The sequence below is a fragment of the Hylobates moloch genome, unplaced genomic scaffold (assembly GCF_009828535.3).
Source record: "Hylobates moloch isolate HMO894 unplaced genomic scaffold, HMol_V3 SCAFFOLD_16, whole genome shotgun sequence".
Taxonomy (NCBI): domain Eukaryota; kingdom Metazoa; phylum Chordata; class Mammalia; order Primates; family Hylobatidae; genus Hylobates; species Hylobates moloch.
In genome coordinates this window covers 24564927-24581952 of record NW_026652291.1, presented here as the reverse complement: position 1 = coordinate 24581952, position 17026 = coordinate 24564927, and the positions used below count along the sequence as shown (strand labels likewise).

The following is a 17026-nucleotide window of genomic DNA, read 5'->3' as shown; positions in this document are numbered from 1 at the left end:
TTTGTATATTAGGTTGGTGCAAAAGTAATCTTGGTTTTTGCAATTACTTTTGCATTGACCTATGCTTCTCTCTTCTGAGTTTCATTGTTAATATGAGCCAGTCTCCTGGGTCACACACAGAAAACTCAAGTTTCCAGATGTGAGGACAAGACCTTGAAACACGATGTCTCCACCAACGTAAGGGCACCAAAGTTCACTCTGTCTTGGTGACAGGGCAGCTGGCTCTTTCCCGAGTCTCTTTTTCTACTTTATTTTGGCCTACTTTGCTTTTTTTTTTTTTTTTTTGAGATGGAGTCTCACTCTGTCGCCCATTCTGGAGTGCTGTGGTGCAATCTCGGCTCACTGCAACCTCCGCCCCCAGGTTCAAGCAATTCTCCTGCCTCAGCCTCCCAAGTAGCTAGGATTACAGGCACCTGCCACCACACCTGGCTAATTTTTGTATCTTTAGTAGAGATGTGGTTTCACCATGTTGGCCAGGCTGGTCTTGAACTCCTGACCTCAAGTGATCTGCCTGCCTTGGCCTCCCAAAGTGCTGGGATTACAGGCATGAGCCACTGTGGCTGGCCCCACTTTGAAATTTTTAACAAAACGTACCCAGATTACTTCAAGAGAGTGTGAGAAAGGTGCCATAAGAATATTAGTGATATGGACAAAAGGATTATTCAGAAAGAAGAACGATCACTTACAGCTGATATAATCCAAAAAGGCTTCATGGTGGAAAAAGTTTAGGATTTCCACAAAAAGAAAGAAAAGACATTCAAAGCTGTTCACAGAAACAGTGAACGACTGGCACAAAGGAAAAAATGATGGAGCTGAGTAGGGAAGTTTAAGAAAAAAGGAATTATTTGACAAGACCACATATGAGGTTCTGTAGGAGAGGTGTCAGAAAGTGAAGGTTAAAAAGAAAGACGTTAATGACTGAATAAATCATAAGAACTGTTACTATATATATGTTCTTGGGCCTGACCAATGATCTCATTTTGTGCATCTTTTTTATTCATATTTGGTCTCTGAAAAGCAACTAAAGAAGATTAATCTCTCTTTTTTAATAGAATGTATAAGGCAACAGCTTCATACTACCCAATATTTTCCAAAAATAAAGCAGAGACTAAATTTCAAGAAAATTCTCAGTTTTTGGAGGTTACAATCGAGTAATCTATGACCTAATATCTCACAAAGTCTGCATGAGACATCACTTTGAGAATAGCTTGGGAACAAAGATATTCAAATGGCCTCCAAAAGGTGCCATAAGAACATTAGTGATATAGACAATAAACTTGTTCTAACTTAATAGTTCTTTTACAATGAAAAATAAAGGAAAATCGGAAGTGTCACTAAATCAGAAACAGCTGCAAATTTAATTGACTATTTTATTGTTCAAAATGAGAAAATCAGAAAAAATAAAACTAGTTAATGCTAATGTCTTACAGGGATAAACACTGTCTTTGTGATGTCCTTTGCAATGGCAACTGGAAAAAAAATTTCATTCTCAAAAAGAAATTTATTCTCAGAAGCAAGACAAACTCAAAGAACTTTCTGCACCAATTTTATTTTTATTTACTTATTTTTTAGAGACAGAGTCTTACTATGTCGCCTAGGCTGGAGTGCAGTGGCACAATCACAGCTCGCTGCAGCCTTGAACTCCTGGCTCAAGCAATCCTCTCACCTCATCCTCTTGAGTAGCCGAGACTACAGGCACAAGCCACTGCTCCCAGCCTGCATCAATTTTAGATCCACTGTGAGAAACAAGGAATCGGCTGCATTTGTGTTCTTTGCTATGTTGCCAGCACCTAGAACAGTGTCTGGCATGTAACAGGCAGTCAATAATATTTGCTGTGTTGTAAAAACCTTTCCTCCAATTGTTTTTCACACCCAAACTCTATACAACCAAACCAAACTAACCCAAGAGGACTCAACCTAACCCATATGAAATTGTAAAAGAACTATTAAGTTAGGACAAGGGGAAAGCCAGGAATCTTGAGTAAGAGCATTATTAGGCTATTACAAATAATTTTTTTAGTGCTCACATATATGAGATTTTTTTCCAACGTATACCATGATGGCAAGTGAAAAGAAACAATGTGAAGGAAGGAAAGAAGGGAGGGAGGACCAACGTGTGGTTATGAACATAGAGCAAAGGGATTTTTCTACCTTTTAGATCTATCCGGCATAGTTTTTTAAATATGTGACTTCAGCAAAATAATCATATTTTAGCATTTTCATCAGCAGGATCAAGGGCTAAAATAATACCCATGAAGCAAACTTTAAAAGTTGTATAATTACCATTGCTCTGAGACAATTTCAAGTAAGTCTTTATTAAACATGTAGAGGGCTTTGTAAAGAGTATGTCAATATTTCATTATCTTTACAATCTGAATCTTGAACCAAATTTAAAAGACATTTTCTATTGATGTGCTGACAAGATGAAAGAGAAACGCAGACGAGTAACATTAAATATTTCCTTTGGGTTATATAAAATTAGGTGCTTTTAACACTAATTTTCTACCTTTCATTTTAATTTTGGAAATACTTGAAATTAGAACACAACTTCACTTATAAAAACAGATACAGGGAGGATTGATACATATCTATTTCCAAATGTGTCATCCATGTTTAATCTAATTTGCATAATTGTAATTTCAACTAAACCATTTCTTTTTATGAGGTCCTTTCCTTTGATTTTTAATATATACTGATAATTACTTCATCTATGCTAGATAAAAGCAGGAAATGGTAGCTGCCTAGTTATACTTCATTCACGGTTACCACATCATCCATGATTGCTACACAACTCTAAATTAATGGAGGCATCGCAATTCCACCTCATGTAGAACAACTAAAGGTCTGAAAACCCTTATGGTTCCAAAGAAGAATTATCGGTAACACCTTTTCACTATGCATTCCGCCAGTTTCACCCGCAAAATAAATAATAATTCACTGTTCTCTCAAACAAAAAAGGTCCCTTTGTCTGTAGAAAGGGTTCAATTGCTATTAGAACAAAAATATTTTCAAATTTAAAAATAGTAAAGGATTTCTCTGTAAAATAATAAAGGAAAATCATCCAGCTTCCTGGCTTTGGGGTCTTGAATGAAAGAGAAATGAATCCATAGGAATTTCTACATATAAATAAATTAGTCATTAATATAACTTTATATTATCAATGCTCACACTAGAGTTCATAAAATAACACATCTTTATATTAAAATTTCATGAAGCAATTCCATGAGATAAAATTAAAATATTTCGAATATGATTTAAAAAGAGCAAAGTCACCTCTACTTGTGATGCCAAATGTGCTTTCTCCTTGTCTTTTCTCTCCATGCACCGTTTCACTTCCTCTAACTCAGATGCCATTGCACTGAAGCTCAGCTGCACTCTCAAATCTGACATTTGCTTCTCCAGGTCCTGTTTTTCCCGCTCAGCCCCTTAAAAGACAAAATGTAAGGCTCAAGGGTTGTTCTTTATTCACAGAAGAATGTACTTTCAAATAGTACTGAGCCCTGATGTTTCAATATTCTAGCTATCATAATCCGTTTATTGACACTGTTACTCAACAGACTTTGCCAGCCTGTTGTTTCAAGTTTTATAGCTTTCAAAAACATATACATTGCTATGTCATCAAATATTATTCCAGTTTGATACTAAAACTTAAAATGTTACCTGATTTCTACTGCAATTTATTTCAAGAAAATCATACACATTTTTAAATTTTCCTCACATCTCTTCATTATCTCCAAACAGTAAAACAAAAATACAAAAAGAGTTTTCAACTAAGCTACTTCATCTACAAAATATTTTTTTTGCAACATAAACAACAAATGATGCTATTAAATCTCTGATTGTCTATGACCAACCAATTTACTAATCCTTACTCATCTGGAGATTATTACCTGAAATTAATAAATCATTTAACAATATAAGTTGATTTAGTATTTAAATCAACATGAAATACTTGACCTGTGCTACACAGGGGACTATAATACCTTCTTCTAATATAAGGACAAATAACAAAACTTCATCCCCAATGAGCTTACATCCTGATGTGGTTTGGCTCTGCCCCACCCAAATCTCATCTTGAACTGTAGCTCCCATAATTCCCACATGTTGTGGGAGGGACCAAGTGGGAGGTAACTGAATCATGGGGGCAGCTCTTTCCATGCTGCTCTCACGATAGTGAATAAATCCCATGAGATCTGATGGTTTTATAAAGGAGAGTTCCCCTACACAAGCTCTATTCCCTGCCACCATGTAAGACATGCCTTTGCTTTTCCTTTGCCTTCCATCATGATTGTGAGGCCTCCCCCAGCCATGTGGAACTGTGAGTCCATTAAACCTCTTTCCTTTATAAATTACCTAGTCTCAAGTATGTCTTTATTAGCAGTGTGAGAACAGACTAATACATATCCCAAGAACAGAGACAAAATATAAAGTACTTTATGGAGTCTAAAATGTCAACAATTGGAATATATACTGTCTGTCATTTTAAAACTACTATCTTTCTAGTGGTTTCCTCTCCAGAAAAAAAAAAAAAGGAGGGAATGAAAGAAGAAAACACTAATAGATTAAATTTATACATCATTCATAAAATACATTCCAACTTCAGAATATTAGTGTTCAAAACTGTACATATTAGAATGGAAGACATATGGGCATTTCAATAGGATGATAAGAGCACTGATAGATACATGTGGATAATACAGAAACAGTACAAACAGTAAAAGGGATTAGCTCTGTCTCAGTAAGGAACTAAAGTAGGAAGAACTGAGAATTAAGTCAGACTTAAAGAATGAATACAAAATTTCACCAAGCAAAGGAGAAGGAGTTGGGGTGTTTTTAGGGAAAGCACATACCATAAAGCATACAGGTACAAAACTGAATTTAACATTCAGGGAATTGCACATACAGTAGTTTCAAGTAGCTAATACATCTCATATGTTATGAGGGTGGGAGGAGGGAGTGTCAACAGAGTTTATGTGTTGCTAGGAAACTTAGAAGAATTTATCCTACAAACCAAGCATCAGCAAACATTTTCTATAAAGGATCAGATAATAAATATCTTAGCTATATGATTTCTGTCACAACTACTCAATTCAACAACTGTATTGCAAAAGTAGCCTAGACATTGCATAAATGAATGGGAGTAGCTGTGTTCCAATAAAGTTTATTTACAAAAACAGGTGGCAGTCTGGATTTGGCCCATGAGCCCTACTTTCCCTACTTCTGATAGGTATCCAGCCTGCAAATGTACATATTTATCTATTTGTAAATGTATTTGTTTATTTTATAAATATACGTATTTTATTTTATAGATATGTGTATATTTGTGTGCATATAACATGTCTCAATAATATGTATTGATACGTTTCTTGATATATACACATGGATGTAACATTAGAATGAATATATATTATATAAAATATGAAGGCATGTATGTATACATATATGTATACTTTATGAAACATATATATTTGATATGGAGATATATTTTGGTATGTTTACATATATATATATACTAGTGAAGATAAATATACATACACATCTATACATACATACACATGAAATATATGTAATGAAACATTTCCCAAAAAAGTTAAAATATTTAAAACAAAAAGTATAAAATATAAACAGCATTACAAACACTCCATTTAGCAGAATGCTTGGTCAGTATAGGAAGGCAGTTAAGATCTCAAGTTTGGGGAAAAAAAAAATTGGAGTCTGCTACTTCCCTCATGTGTGATCTTGGGCAAGTAACTCAACCTCTTTATTCTTGGGTCCTTTTTATAATCATTAATATAGAAATAAGAAATAAGAATAGTGCCCTTTAGTAGTAGAAAAGGAAATAGATTACAGAGAAGCCAGAATAGGTAAGACAAGAGAGTACTACATGTCCTATACTGACCCAAGCATGCTGAAGCTGGGGCAGTGGGAATAAGAAAGAGAATGTTGCAAATCCAGGAGATAACAGGATGTATAAATAGGCATGAGGTCGAAACTAATTATATGGAGGAGAGAATAAATAATTTCTATGTTCTTTGCGTTTTAGGCTTGGATGTCTGGACGGAGGATGATGCCACACTGAGACAGGAAAGAAAAACATGTTTTGAGACGATGAATTCAGCTGTGTATCAACATGCATTCTGAGGAACAGCATATGGAGATATCCAATGAGCAACTCCATCCGGAGGGCCAATGATTAGGAGAGCAAATAGAGCTAGATTTAGGAATTATCACCTAAAGGTGATACTTCCAATTCCCAGGCAGAAATACTAAGTAACAAAAGCCATGAATAGGATAGTAGGCAAAACCAACATTTAAAAGACAAACTGTGAACACAGCAAAAAGATTCAAATACAAAGAATGTAAATAACTAAGGCAGAAGAATTAGGAAAGGCAAGGGGCATAGAAGTCAGAGGAAGAGTTTCAAGAAGGAAGAAGAAATAAGCAGGTAACAGTAAAATAAGTAATGCAACGACATCCTTGGAATTGACAGAGGAGATTTCTAGCAAATCATGCAAAGTCAATTTTACAAATAGAGGTGGAACTCATTTTGCAGTGGGCAGAGGAAGAAATACCAGCTGAAAATGTGATAAGTATGATTTCTAATGTAGAACTGTCTTTAAATAATGTAAGTATTCTGTAAAGATGAAAAACTCCACAATTGTTAAAAGGTGAAGAAGTCCATTATCACATATATAAAAAAACTTTCAAAATTTTTTTCGTACCTGATAAGTAGCTAAGAAAAGCTCAATATTTTTAGTCCTCAAAGACTTAAAACAGAAATAATTACATTTTATGAGGTATCAAAACATAACAAATGTGTTGGTCTTTTTTCCAACAATTCCTATGTGCATCTTTATGAAATTTGATGAAGAAGCTAACAGCTTAGGATTGTTTAAAAATAAGTGATATTCTGGGTCAAATGATACTTAAATTATATCACATGAAACTTAATGAAACTTAATGGCATACAAATAAAAATATGCTAAGGTTTGGACATAGTTTATTTGTCCTCACCAAATCTCATGGTGAGATTTTATCCCCACTATGGCTGTTAGGAGACGGGGCCTACTGGGAGGTGTTTGGGTCACGGAGACAGGTCCCTCATGAACGGCTTGGTGTCCTTCTTGTAGTAGGAGTGAGTTCTTGCTCTCCTGGATTGGTTTTCAAGGGAACTGATTAGTTCAGACTAGAGTGGGTTGCCAGAACGCCAGGACATCCCTTGAATTTGGTCCCCCTTTACACATCCCCACTCCCCATTTGACCTCTTTTGCATTGTTTGGATGGAGCACAAAACTCCTCCCCAGAATTCCAGCAGATGCTAGAGCCATGCTTCTGGCACAGCCTACAGAACTGCGATCTAACTAAAGCTTTTTTCTTTGTAAATTATCCAGCCTCAGGTATTCCTTTAGTGTAACACAAAACAGACTAAGAAAATATATTAGAATAGCTTTGTCAAAATTTGTCATCCATTGAAGATTTTCTGGCAATGTGGAAATTCTAGCTTAGGCAACATATGGAGTTGTATTTGGAAAGCCTGGGGCAATGTTTACCTTCCCTGAATTTAATAGTACATCAAACACTTATAAAAATTTCACCCATACTTTGAGCATTTGAGTAGGAAGCCTCATTACTGGAATAATACAGAAGCTGAGCAATGTGAACTCACCTAATAGAAACAATTATATAATCTCAATATTATCGTTATTAAACCTGAACATACATCCAGTCATTAAATTCCATAATTTAAATTAACACCTCCACGGAGAAGGTATCTTAATATTTTTCAAACACAAAGTATTCCTAATCCACATAAAAAGCCAGTGATACAGCTCATGACCACTTCTGAGTTGTGATTAATTTTTGTCACCAACTCCAGATAACAAAAAAGATAGGGTATTGACTTTAATTTCTCTTATATTGAAAATTGAGATAAGAGAATGTGAAAGACAGAGCGACATTTACAATTTAAGTACCAAGACTGGTACACACTTACACATATGCACATACATTTGGGCATGGGAATAGGAGGCTGGAAAAACTACTGCTTTTGCAGGCTTTTTCTAAGAGAAAGCCCCATGGTTAAGTAGGTGTAATAACCCAAATGGGTTTGAACCAAGCAGGGAAGATATTAAAATGGGATGATGCTAAATTGTTATCAACTTATCAGAAAATTTTTAATAGATCAAGAAATAGTATGACATGAGCATCACAAAGGAATGCAATTCTGAGGATGAAAAGTATTTTCTAAGAAAAACCAAAACGCCCCCACACAAATTATCACATTATTAGGTACAAATCTACTTTTACCTCTCCTAAACCTCCAGTCCTCCCCTTGTTCATCCTGATAGTTTGACTGTTGCTTGGAAATCTGAGATACTTGATGCTGTAAACCCTTTCGATCACCCTCTGCTTTCGTAAGTTGTGTACGCAGTTCTTCTACCTAAACACATGGTCAAAAATCAAACATCGGTTTTCACAATCAGAGAAAGACCTACTTCAAATGGGCTATTGTAAACACAAGTTGAATCCAGGTTAATCGCCTTCCAAGCATAGTGGAACGGTTTCCTGCTCCATTTCCTCATTCCTCTCATTTCTTCCACAAAGAATAAATGAATGGTTTTTCCTTCTCTGTGTCCATTGAGGCAAAGAATGTGACCAGATTTTTTTTAATCACTTATTTTGTCCTCAGTCTACTCCATTACTATTAACCCAAATCAACTTCAATTAAGTATTACACTTTTTATATTTTTCTATTTTCACCCATTTGCTTTCATGTGAACATGGTCTATTGGTTGTTAAATTCAAGATAAATGATCATGATTGAGCATATTTTGATATTAAAATCATGCTCAAAATAAGTATGTAATAGAGCTGTTGAATAAACTCTAAACTCCTTGAAGTCAGAAACTGATTTATCTTTCTATCCTTAGACTGCCAAATTACCTAGCACATAGCAGGTACTTCCAAATGAACATTAAACAAGTTAACAGTGGCAAAAAGATTCAGCTAAAATCACAATGACAATCTAAACAAAGAAATCTCTTGCTTCCATAACTGAAACTGGAGATTATAAGTCAGAGTTCCAAACAAATCAGAATGGAATTAAATACAAATATAAACTTCCAAAAAGGAAAGTTTGAACTCTGCCAAAATTAATTCCATGTGACCACTGGCTACAGAACAAAGTCAGCGAATATTTTCAAAGGTTTTGTAAAACAGGTGCTATCTTGTATTTTCAGCACCAATTGTCAGAATGTAATACTCCTTCTGAACATCTACAATGCTTGACATCTTTGCCTACCCTTAGCATATTCTGAAGGTGTGTTATATAACATACACTTCAAAACAGAGGAAAGTATAATTGCAGTTTGTATTAAACACAGAGAGGCAGTTAGAAACCCATATGCCCTTATCCAATGTATGTAAGATGGTTAAAGTTACTGAACTTTAAACATTAGAAGCACCAAACTCCCATTATGGGCTGATGGAATGCAAAACGTTATACTTTAAAATTAAGCCTTATCGGCCGGGCGTGGTGGCTCACACCTATAATCCCAGCACTTTGGGAGGCCGACGCGGGGAATCATGAGGTCAGGAGATCAAGAACATCCTGGCCAACATGGTGATACCCCGTCTCTACTAAAAAAACAAAACATTAGCCAGGTGTGGTGGCACGTGCCTGTAATCCCAGCTACTGGGAGGCTGAGGCAGGAGAATCACTTGAACCCGGGAGGCGGAGGTTGTGGTGAGCCAAGATTGCACCACTGCACTCCAGCCTGGCAACAGAGCGAGACTGTGTCTCAAAAAAAGTAAAATAAAATAAGCCTTATCTTTGGTTTAAAAGGGTCAAGTAGGACCTTGAAAACATGAATTAAAGACAATGATGTTATTCAAAGTAACCTAAACATGCAAAGGTCTGTTTTATGTAGTTTACTTCTTCCTTTACTTCCCAATGCCTCCTGGAATAAAATTAAGCTCCTGGGAAAATTTTATCTTATACATTCAGTCTTACTTTTACACTGCTCATGCTAAGAGAGATAAGTAGTAAGTTGTAGCAGCAATCAGCAAGACACACTGTCACAGTAGGGACTTTGGCTGGTGTTTGTACTAGCTTTCTCTGAATTTCCCTGAAAGAATTTCATCTTTTGCTTAGGTGTGCTAATATACATTCCTTAGGAAAACATTTTTTCTAGACCTAGTTTTTTTTTTTTTTCCTTTCACGAAGACATTTAAATAGAGCTACTCAATCCTGATTTAATGTAAAAGTATATTTAATAACTTGCATAGACTTACCTGATGCAAAAGTGTTTCTCGGCTGCCTTCTGATTGATTCAATAACCTTCGAGATAGCTCCAATTCCTGTTCAAGCTAGAGTTTCAACAAAGGATAAAGAAAAATGTCCAATGGAGCAGAAGGTAACTAAATTACTATGGGCACAGTTTAAAAGGAGAAAAGTGGAAAAGTTTTCAGAAGACATTTACAGCTAATATAAAAGAATAAATATCTCACTATGAACATATATCAATACTTCCATTAAAATAATGTTAATTGTATAACATAAAGTGAACTAGACCAGGCCTCAGGAAGTCTGGGATCTAGTAAGTTTCATCTCAACTGTGAGCCAGTCCAAGTCTCTTCTCCTTTGGCCTCCATTCTGTCATCTCTAAAATAAGAAATTTATATTGAACAGTCTCTAAGATCCCTTCCAGTTCTAAATCTCTTTAATCTAAATTCTAAGGCAATTTTTTTCTTTAAATTAGAATATATAGTGTCAAATTAACTAAATTAGAATAAAAACTGCAGGGACCCAATAACTCAAAAGTTTCATCTAATTGGTGATTTCCTACATTCCTAATATTTCTACTATTCATTCTACTAAAAATACAAAAAATTAACCAGGTGTGGTGGCGGACACCCGTAATCCCAGCTACTCGGGAGGCTGAGGCAGGAGAATGGCGTGAACCTGGGAGGCGGAGCTTGCAGTGAGCCGAGATCGCGCCACTGCACTCCAGCCTGGGTGACAGAGCGAGACTCCATCTCAAAAAAATGTGACCAGTTAAGTGACTAAATATTCTACAAACTCCTAACATGCCTAGATGATTTCAAGTTGAAATATGTAATAGGACAGAACACAAGTTTCTTAACAATTCAGAGCTTATATGTGCTAGACTTGTTTGCATTTTGTAACAGTAAGATAGTTTTACAAAAATCACACATTTATATTAAGACACTCGTAGGTGCTTAGATTTGTAATACTTATCCTAAATTATCATTTCAATTGAACAACTGCTATCTGTATATTAATCCTTTAATAATTGTACATGTGGTAGGTGTGCCTATGAAAGAACATGAGGCAGCCTTGTGGTGATTGAACAGTTCTGTATCCTGATGGTGGTAGTGGTAACAAGAATCTATACAAGATAAAAATGGATTGAACTTCACACACACACACACACACACACACACACACACACACAAATACAAATTAGCTATATATATAAAGCTGGTGAAATCTGTGTAAACTAAGTAGATTGTACCAACACCAACTTCCTGGTTTTGATATTGAATGGCAATTATGCAAAATGTTACCACTGAGGGAAACTGGGTGCATGGGACCGCTCTGTGCATCTTGTTTTACAATATGCTATAAATCTATAATTATTTCAAAATATATCTTTAAATCCCAAAATACAATTTTTAAAAAATTATACATGTGGCTCATAAAACAAATGTCATACTAAAAAAAAAGTAAAGCATATGTGGGGATTACAGAATCCACATAAAATACTGTCCTGTTCTTTAGTCTCTATGGAGAAATAGAGTGAAGAAATCATACTTGAAGCAAAATGACTTTGAAATCAACCAAAGCCCATATTGATCATAATCTGTGTAATTTCAACATCGCAACTCCCAAAGGGCAAATCTGATGACCTAACATACTTCGCTCACCCTAAAAGCAGCAGGGAAGCTGCCTTTACATAAGTTGGTGAAATAAAATAGAGGCAATGGTAGGTAGAAAAAAGCAATACAGAGTAAAGAACAGGGCAAATTTTCACTTCAGCATTCATTACTTTGAGCTCATCCTTAAATCTACTTATTCCCAAGTTAAGGAAGAGTTGTTTGGCCTCTGAATTCCTTTCTAACTCTAAAGTGCTAAGCTCTACGTGTTCATAGACATGAACACACAGTTCACAAACATGAACATATGTCAAAGGTCATTGACATTTAACAGAAATAGAGAATGTTTTCAGAACTGGCTGCTTACTATATCTGTCCACTATAAAGAAAATGAATATAACCAAAATATTCAGTCTCCAAACGACAGGTCTCTTGTAACCCTGCAACGAAGTCAAGTTCTTTAAATGTTTCCAACAAGAAAAAGTAAAGTTTAATTCACCTCTCACAAAGGAGAGTGGTCATAGATGACAAGGGAGCAAACAACTTGCTTATCTGTCTCCAAGAGCAAGTCCCAGCAAGTAGAAGAGCTGTTGAATCAATTGACTCCACATAAAAAGATAAAGAACTCACAGCGTTCTAAAGGATCCTGGGACACTTTTCCAGGCACTCAACAAATACCATTGGCCCTAAACCACTTTATTCTTTGAAAGATAACTTTTAAAATCTTACTTGATTCTTCTCAGTTTCAGTTTGTCTTAGCTTATTTTTTATTGTCCCCTCATGCTCATCTGCTTTAGCTTCTTGCTTCTTTAGTGCCTGGAATGAAAGAGGTGGAAAAAAAATTATTCCAAAATATGTACAAAACTGAAAGTCACTACTAGACTTTATTATGTATTAGGGCTGAGGAAGACATGGATATGAGTTACACAAAATCTGTAAATTACAACCTTCTCATTCACTGTAACCCTAAAAACACTTCAGTGGGGATAAAATATAAACAATTCCTGATCATCCTAATTAATATTCACTTCGTTTCCCTTTTTTCCCCATCTTTGGGAATTTTATTACATTATTTAGAGGGCCTAGATAGCTAACAGTTTTCTTGGAAACAAATATTCTTTTCTACAGTTTCCCCTCTTTAATAAAATGAGGAAAAAGAAAGTTAAGAAAATACACATTTCAAAAGTTAACTATAAAAGTGTTTGCTTTGGTTTGTTTCTATGTTAGAACAAAATTAAACTTAAAGGGGAAAATTATACTTGGAACTGTCTTTCGTAATATCTGAAATGCATTCCATTTGTTTAAAAAATATTTTAAAAAATTTTAGTGTTTAGACTTAGCAAGGTGTATGTGTAAAGTCCATACGGCTTGTGAAAAGCCAAGCTGCCAGAAGCTTTTTCCAACAAGATCAACAGAAAAACAATTTTTAGGCAAACAGCAAAATATGTTAAAAACTGCTTTGATGCAAGTATACTCAGTCAATTTCAGCTCCCTCTGCCATAATTCCTACTCTCAAATAGAAATTGGGTAAAGAGGCGGAGAAGCATCAACAAAATGAAAAATAATTTTGATTTGAGAATAACATTATCACATTTTTATAGTGTTTAGTACGTCCAGGCATTCTTCTTCTTCTTACCTATAATAAATAAATATATTACATATATTCAAAATATACATTTACTCCTCATGATGATTCTATGATTATTATTCCAAGCCCATTTTATTAAAGGGGAAACTGGAGCACAAGGAGTTGAATCATTTGCCTAACGTCACTCACCTACTTAGTGACAGAGACAGGATACAGATTCTGGCCGCCTGCCTCTTAACAACTGAGTGCACTGCTTCTTCATATTGAAATAATAATACCAAACTTATAGGGTAGTGGTGAAAACTAAATGGTTTGATATCTGTAGAGCACATAAAGCAATATCTGGCTCCTAGCAAATGTGCAATAAAATGCAACTATTATTATTGGTAATAATAATAGCCTGGGTAACAGAGTGAGACCCTCAAAAAAATTAAATAAAAAAAATCCAAATTTCTATGTTTAAGTTGGTTGAATAAAAGAAACTCTAATTCTCTTTGATACTTAGAAATTTGCTAAAATAATATTGGGCTACTCCTTTCTTCCTTACTTTCCCCTTAGAACATCTGATAATATTGTTTATAATATTGATTTTCTAAAATAATGTACTTTTCTATTATAGCTCTACTTGCTGCCTAAAACTTTATTTAAGTCTCCTTTTTTCAATTTCTCCTTTTACTCTAAGTATATGTAAGTCTTAAAAAATTTTTGTCAGTAATAACTTAAATTCTATTGTTTTCAGTAAGAAGCAAAAGTGAGATACTAAGGAACAATCCAAAACAAATTACTACATTTCCACTATATCATCTAGAAATGCCATTAAGTTTGAACACTAGCTCTGCTTTCTATATACCATGAGTCAGTCAACAAGTAAACCCAAATGCAATATTCTAGCGTAGAATATTGAACCAGTTTTTCTACATTATCTAGTTTAAAATGAAAGACAAAGAAGGAAAATCTAGCACTTAAGACCCATTAAATATATATTGATGTACCTGTAAACACTGAAAACACAGACAATACTCATGTCCTTCGCCCACTTTTTGATGGGGTTGTTTGTTTTTTTCTTGTAAATTTGTTTGAGTTCATTGTAGATTCTGGATATTAGCCCTTTGTCAGATGAGTAGGTTGCAAAAATTTTCTCCCATTCTGTAGGTTGCCTGTTCACTCTGATGGTAGTTTCTTTTGCTGTGCAGAAGCTCTTTAGTTTAATTAGATCCCATTTGTCAATTTTGGCTTTTGTTGCCATTGCTTTTGGTGTTTTAGACATGAAGTCCTTGCCCATGCCTATGTCCTGAATGGTATTGCCTAGGTTTTCTTGTAGGATTTTAATGGTTTTAGATCTAACATGTAAGTCTTTAATCCATCTTGAATTAATTTTTATATAAGGTGTAAGGAAGGGATCCAGTTTCAGCTTTCTACATATGGCTAGCCAGTTTTCCCAGCACCATTTATTCAACAGGGAATCCTTTCCCCATTTCTTGTTTTTGTCAGGTTTGTCAAAGATCAGAGAGTTGTAGATATGTGGCATTATTTCTGAGGGCTCTGTTCTGTTCCATTGATCTATGTCTCTGTTGTGGTACCAGTACCATGCTGTTTTGGTTACTGTAGCCTTGTAGTATAGAACAGACACTTCTCAAAAGAAGACATTTATGCAGCCAAAAAACACATGAAAAAATGCTCATCAGCACTGCCCATCAGAGAAATGCAAATCAAAACCACAATGAGATACCATCTCACACCAGTTAGAATGGCCATCATTAAAAAGTCAGGAAACAACAGGTGCTGGAGAGGATGTGGAGAAATAGGAACACTTTTACACTGTTGGTGGGACTGTAAACTACTTCAACCATTGTGGAAGTCAGTGTGGCGATTCCTCAGGGATCCAGAACTAGAAATACCATTTGACCCAGCCATCCCATTACTGGGTATATACCCAAAGGACTATAAATCATGCTGCTATAAAGACACATGCACACGTATGTTTACTGTGGCACTATTCACAATAGCAAAGACTTGGAACCAACCCAAATGTCCAACAATGATAGACTGGATTAAGAAAATGTGGCACATATACACCATGGAATACTATGCAGCCATAAAAAATGATGAGTTCATGTCCTTTGTAGGGACATGGATGAAACTGGAAAACATCATTCTCAGTAAACTATCGCAAGGACAAAAAACCAAACACTACATGTTCTGACTCATAGGTGGGAATTGAACAATGAGAACTCATAGACACAGGAAGGGGAACATCACACTCCGGGGACTGTTGTGGGATGGGGGGAGGCGGACAGCATTAGGAGATATACCTAATGCTAAATGACGAGTTAATGGGTGCAGCAAAACAACATGGCACATGGATACATATGTACAAAACCTGCACATTGTGCACATGTACCCTAAAACCTAAAGTATAAAAAAAAAAAAAAAACAGATAATACTCAAAGAGAGACATTTTTAAATCAACCAAATCAAAATTACAAGCCATTTCTTTAAACCTTAATAATAAACGTTAACTAATTTACTACCTTTTTTTAAGGGTGTAAGCCTGCACTGGATTTCTTTTCCATTTGACTTAAATCAAGCAACTTAGAATTATATTACAACTGACCCAGTAAAAGCAGTTATAAAAGAAGAAAAAAAAAATCACATGCCAATGAATTTCAATAATTACGTTATTTTGTCCTTTAAAGCTTGTTTGTCTCCTAAGAGCAGCTTAGCTAAAAACTATCATGTGCCCTGCTCCAGGATTTAGATCGTCTTTTACACGTTTAAGATCACAGCAACAACAATGAGCCTTAATAGAGGGTCCCCAGGGCACATTTAAATCTTTAATAACAACAATTTTTCTTCTTTCCCTTAAGTGTGTCATATCGTGTATTGTACTGCCTTTCCTTAGAGGTAGGTGATTCTAAACTCTCATAGTTGTATATAATAAAAAAAAGAAAGGTAGCTTTTCCTTTTAGAGAGTAGTAAAAAGGGGAAAAGAAAAATGTTTGTAGACCTCTCACTTAACCATAAAAACCTCTACAACATTGACAACAAGCATGTTTATCAAGAGGCTCTAACAGATAACACACTCCAAGATGTAGAACAAATAGGGAATTAAAGGCCCTTTGTCTGCTTTAAATGGACCAGCAAGCTTGGTTAAGAATGATGGCATGGGAATGAAATAAAAATCACATGTTAATTCCCACACAGGCCAATGAAATTTCCGGAGAAAAATTATCAACATAACCTATCCCAAGTTCTCCTAATCACTCAGCAGTGCTACAATTGCACACCTTTGGTCACAAGGGCAAGAACATGTAGATTATTCACTGATAAACTAACAACACTATAGAAAAACAAGTCTGTGCTCATATTAAACAGTCAGTATCATTTACTTGAAGGTACAAACTATCAAATCAGATTTTTTTCCAGTAACAATAAAGAATGAAAAAGTTATATCACTGAAAACTAGAAAATCATTGTTCTTACTATATTTTGTAATTAAATTCTTCACATGGGTAGAAAATAAAAGCCAGTGAAAAAATA

At 35.2% G+C, this 17026-nt stretch overlaps 1 protein-coding gene across 13 annotated transcripts in view; it reads right to left on the bottom strand.

Annotated features, from left to right (window-relative positions):
* Window positions 1–17026, bottom strand: part of CEP128 (centrosomal protein 128) — a 447534-nt gene that overhangs the window by 331918 nt on the left and 98590 nt on the right. For 12 of the 13 annotated variants that reach the window (XM_058429721.1, XM_058429719.1, XM_058429718.1 and 9 more), the window contains 4 exons: window positions 12628–12714; window positions 10294–10368; window positions 8308–8440; window positions 3274–3425 (listed from right to left, as the gene is read on the bottom strand). In XM_058429721.1, coding sequence (XP_058285704.1) covers window positions 3274–3425; window positions 8308–8440; window positions 10294–10368; window positions 12628–12714 — 447 coding nt within the window. The remainder of the gene's footprint in view (window positions 1–3273; window positions 3426–8307; window positions 8441–10293; window positions 10369–12627; window positions 12715–17026) is intronic. The other variant, XM_058429723.1, reaches the window with a different exon arrangement.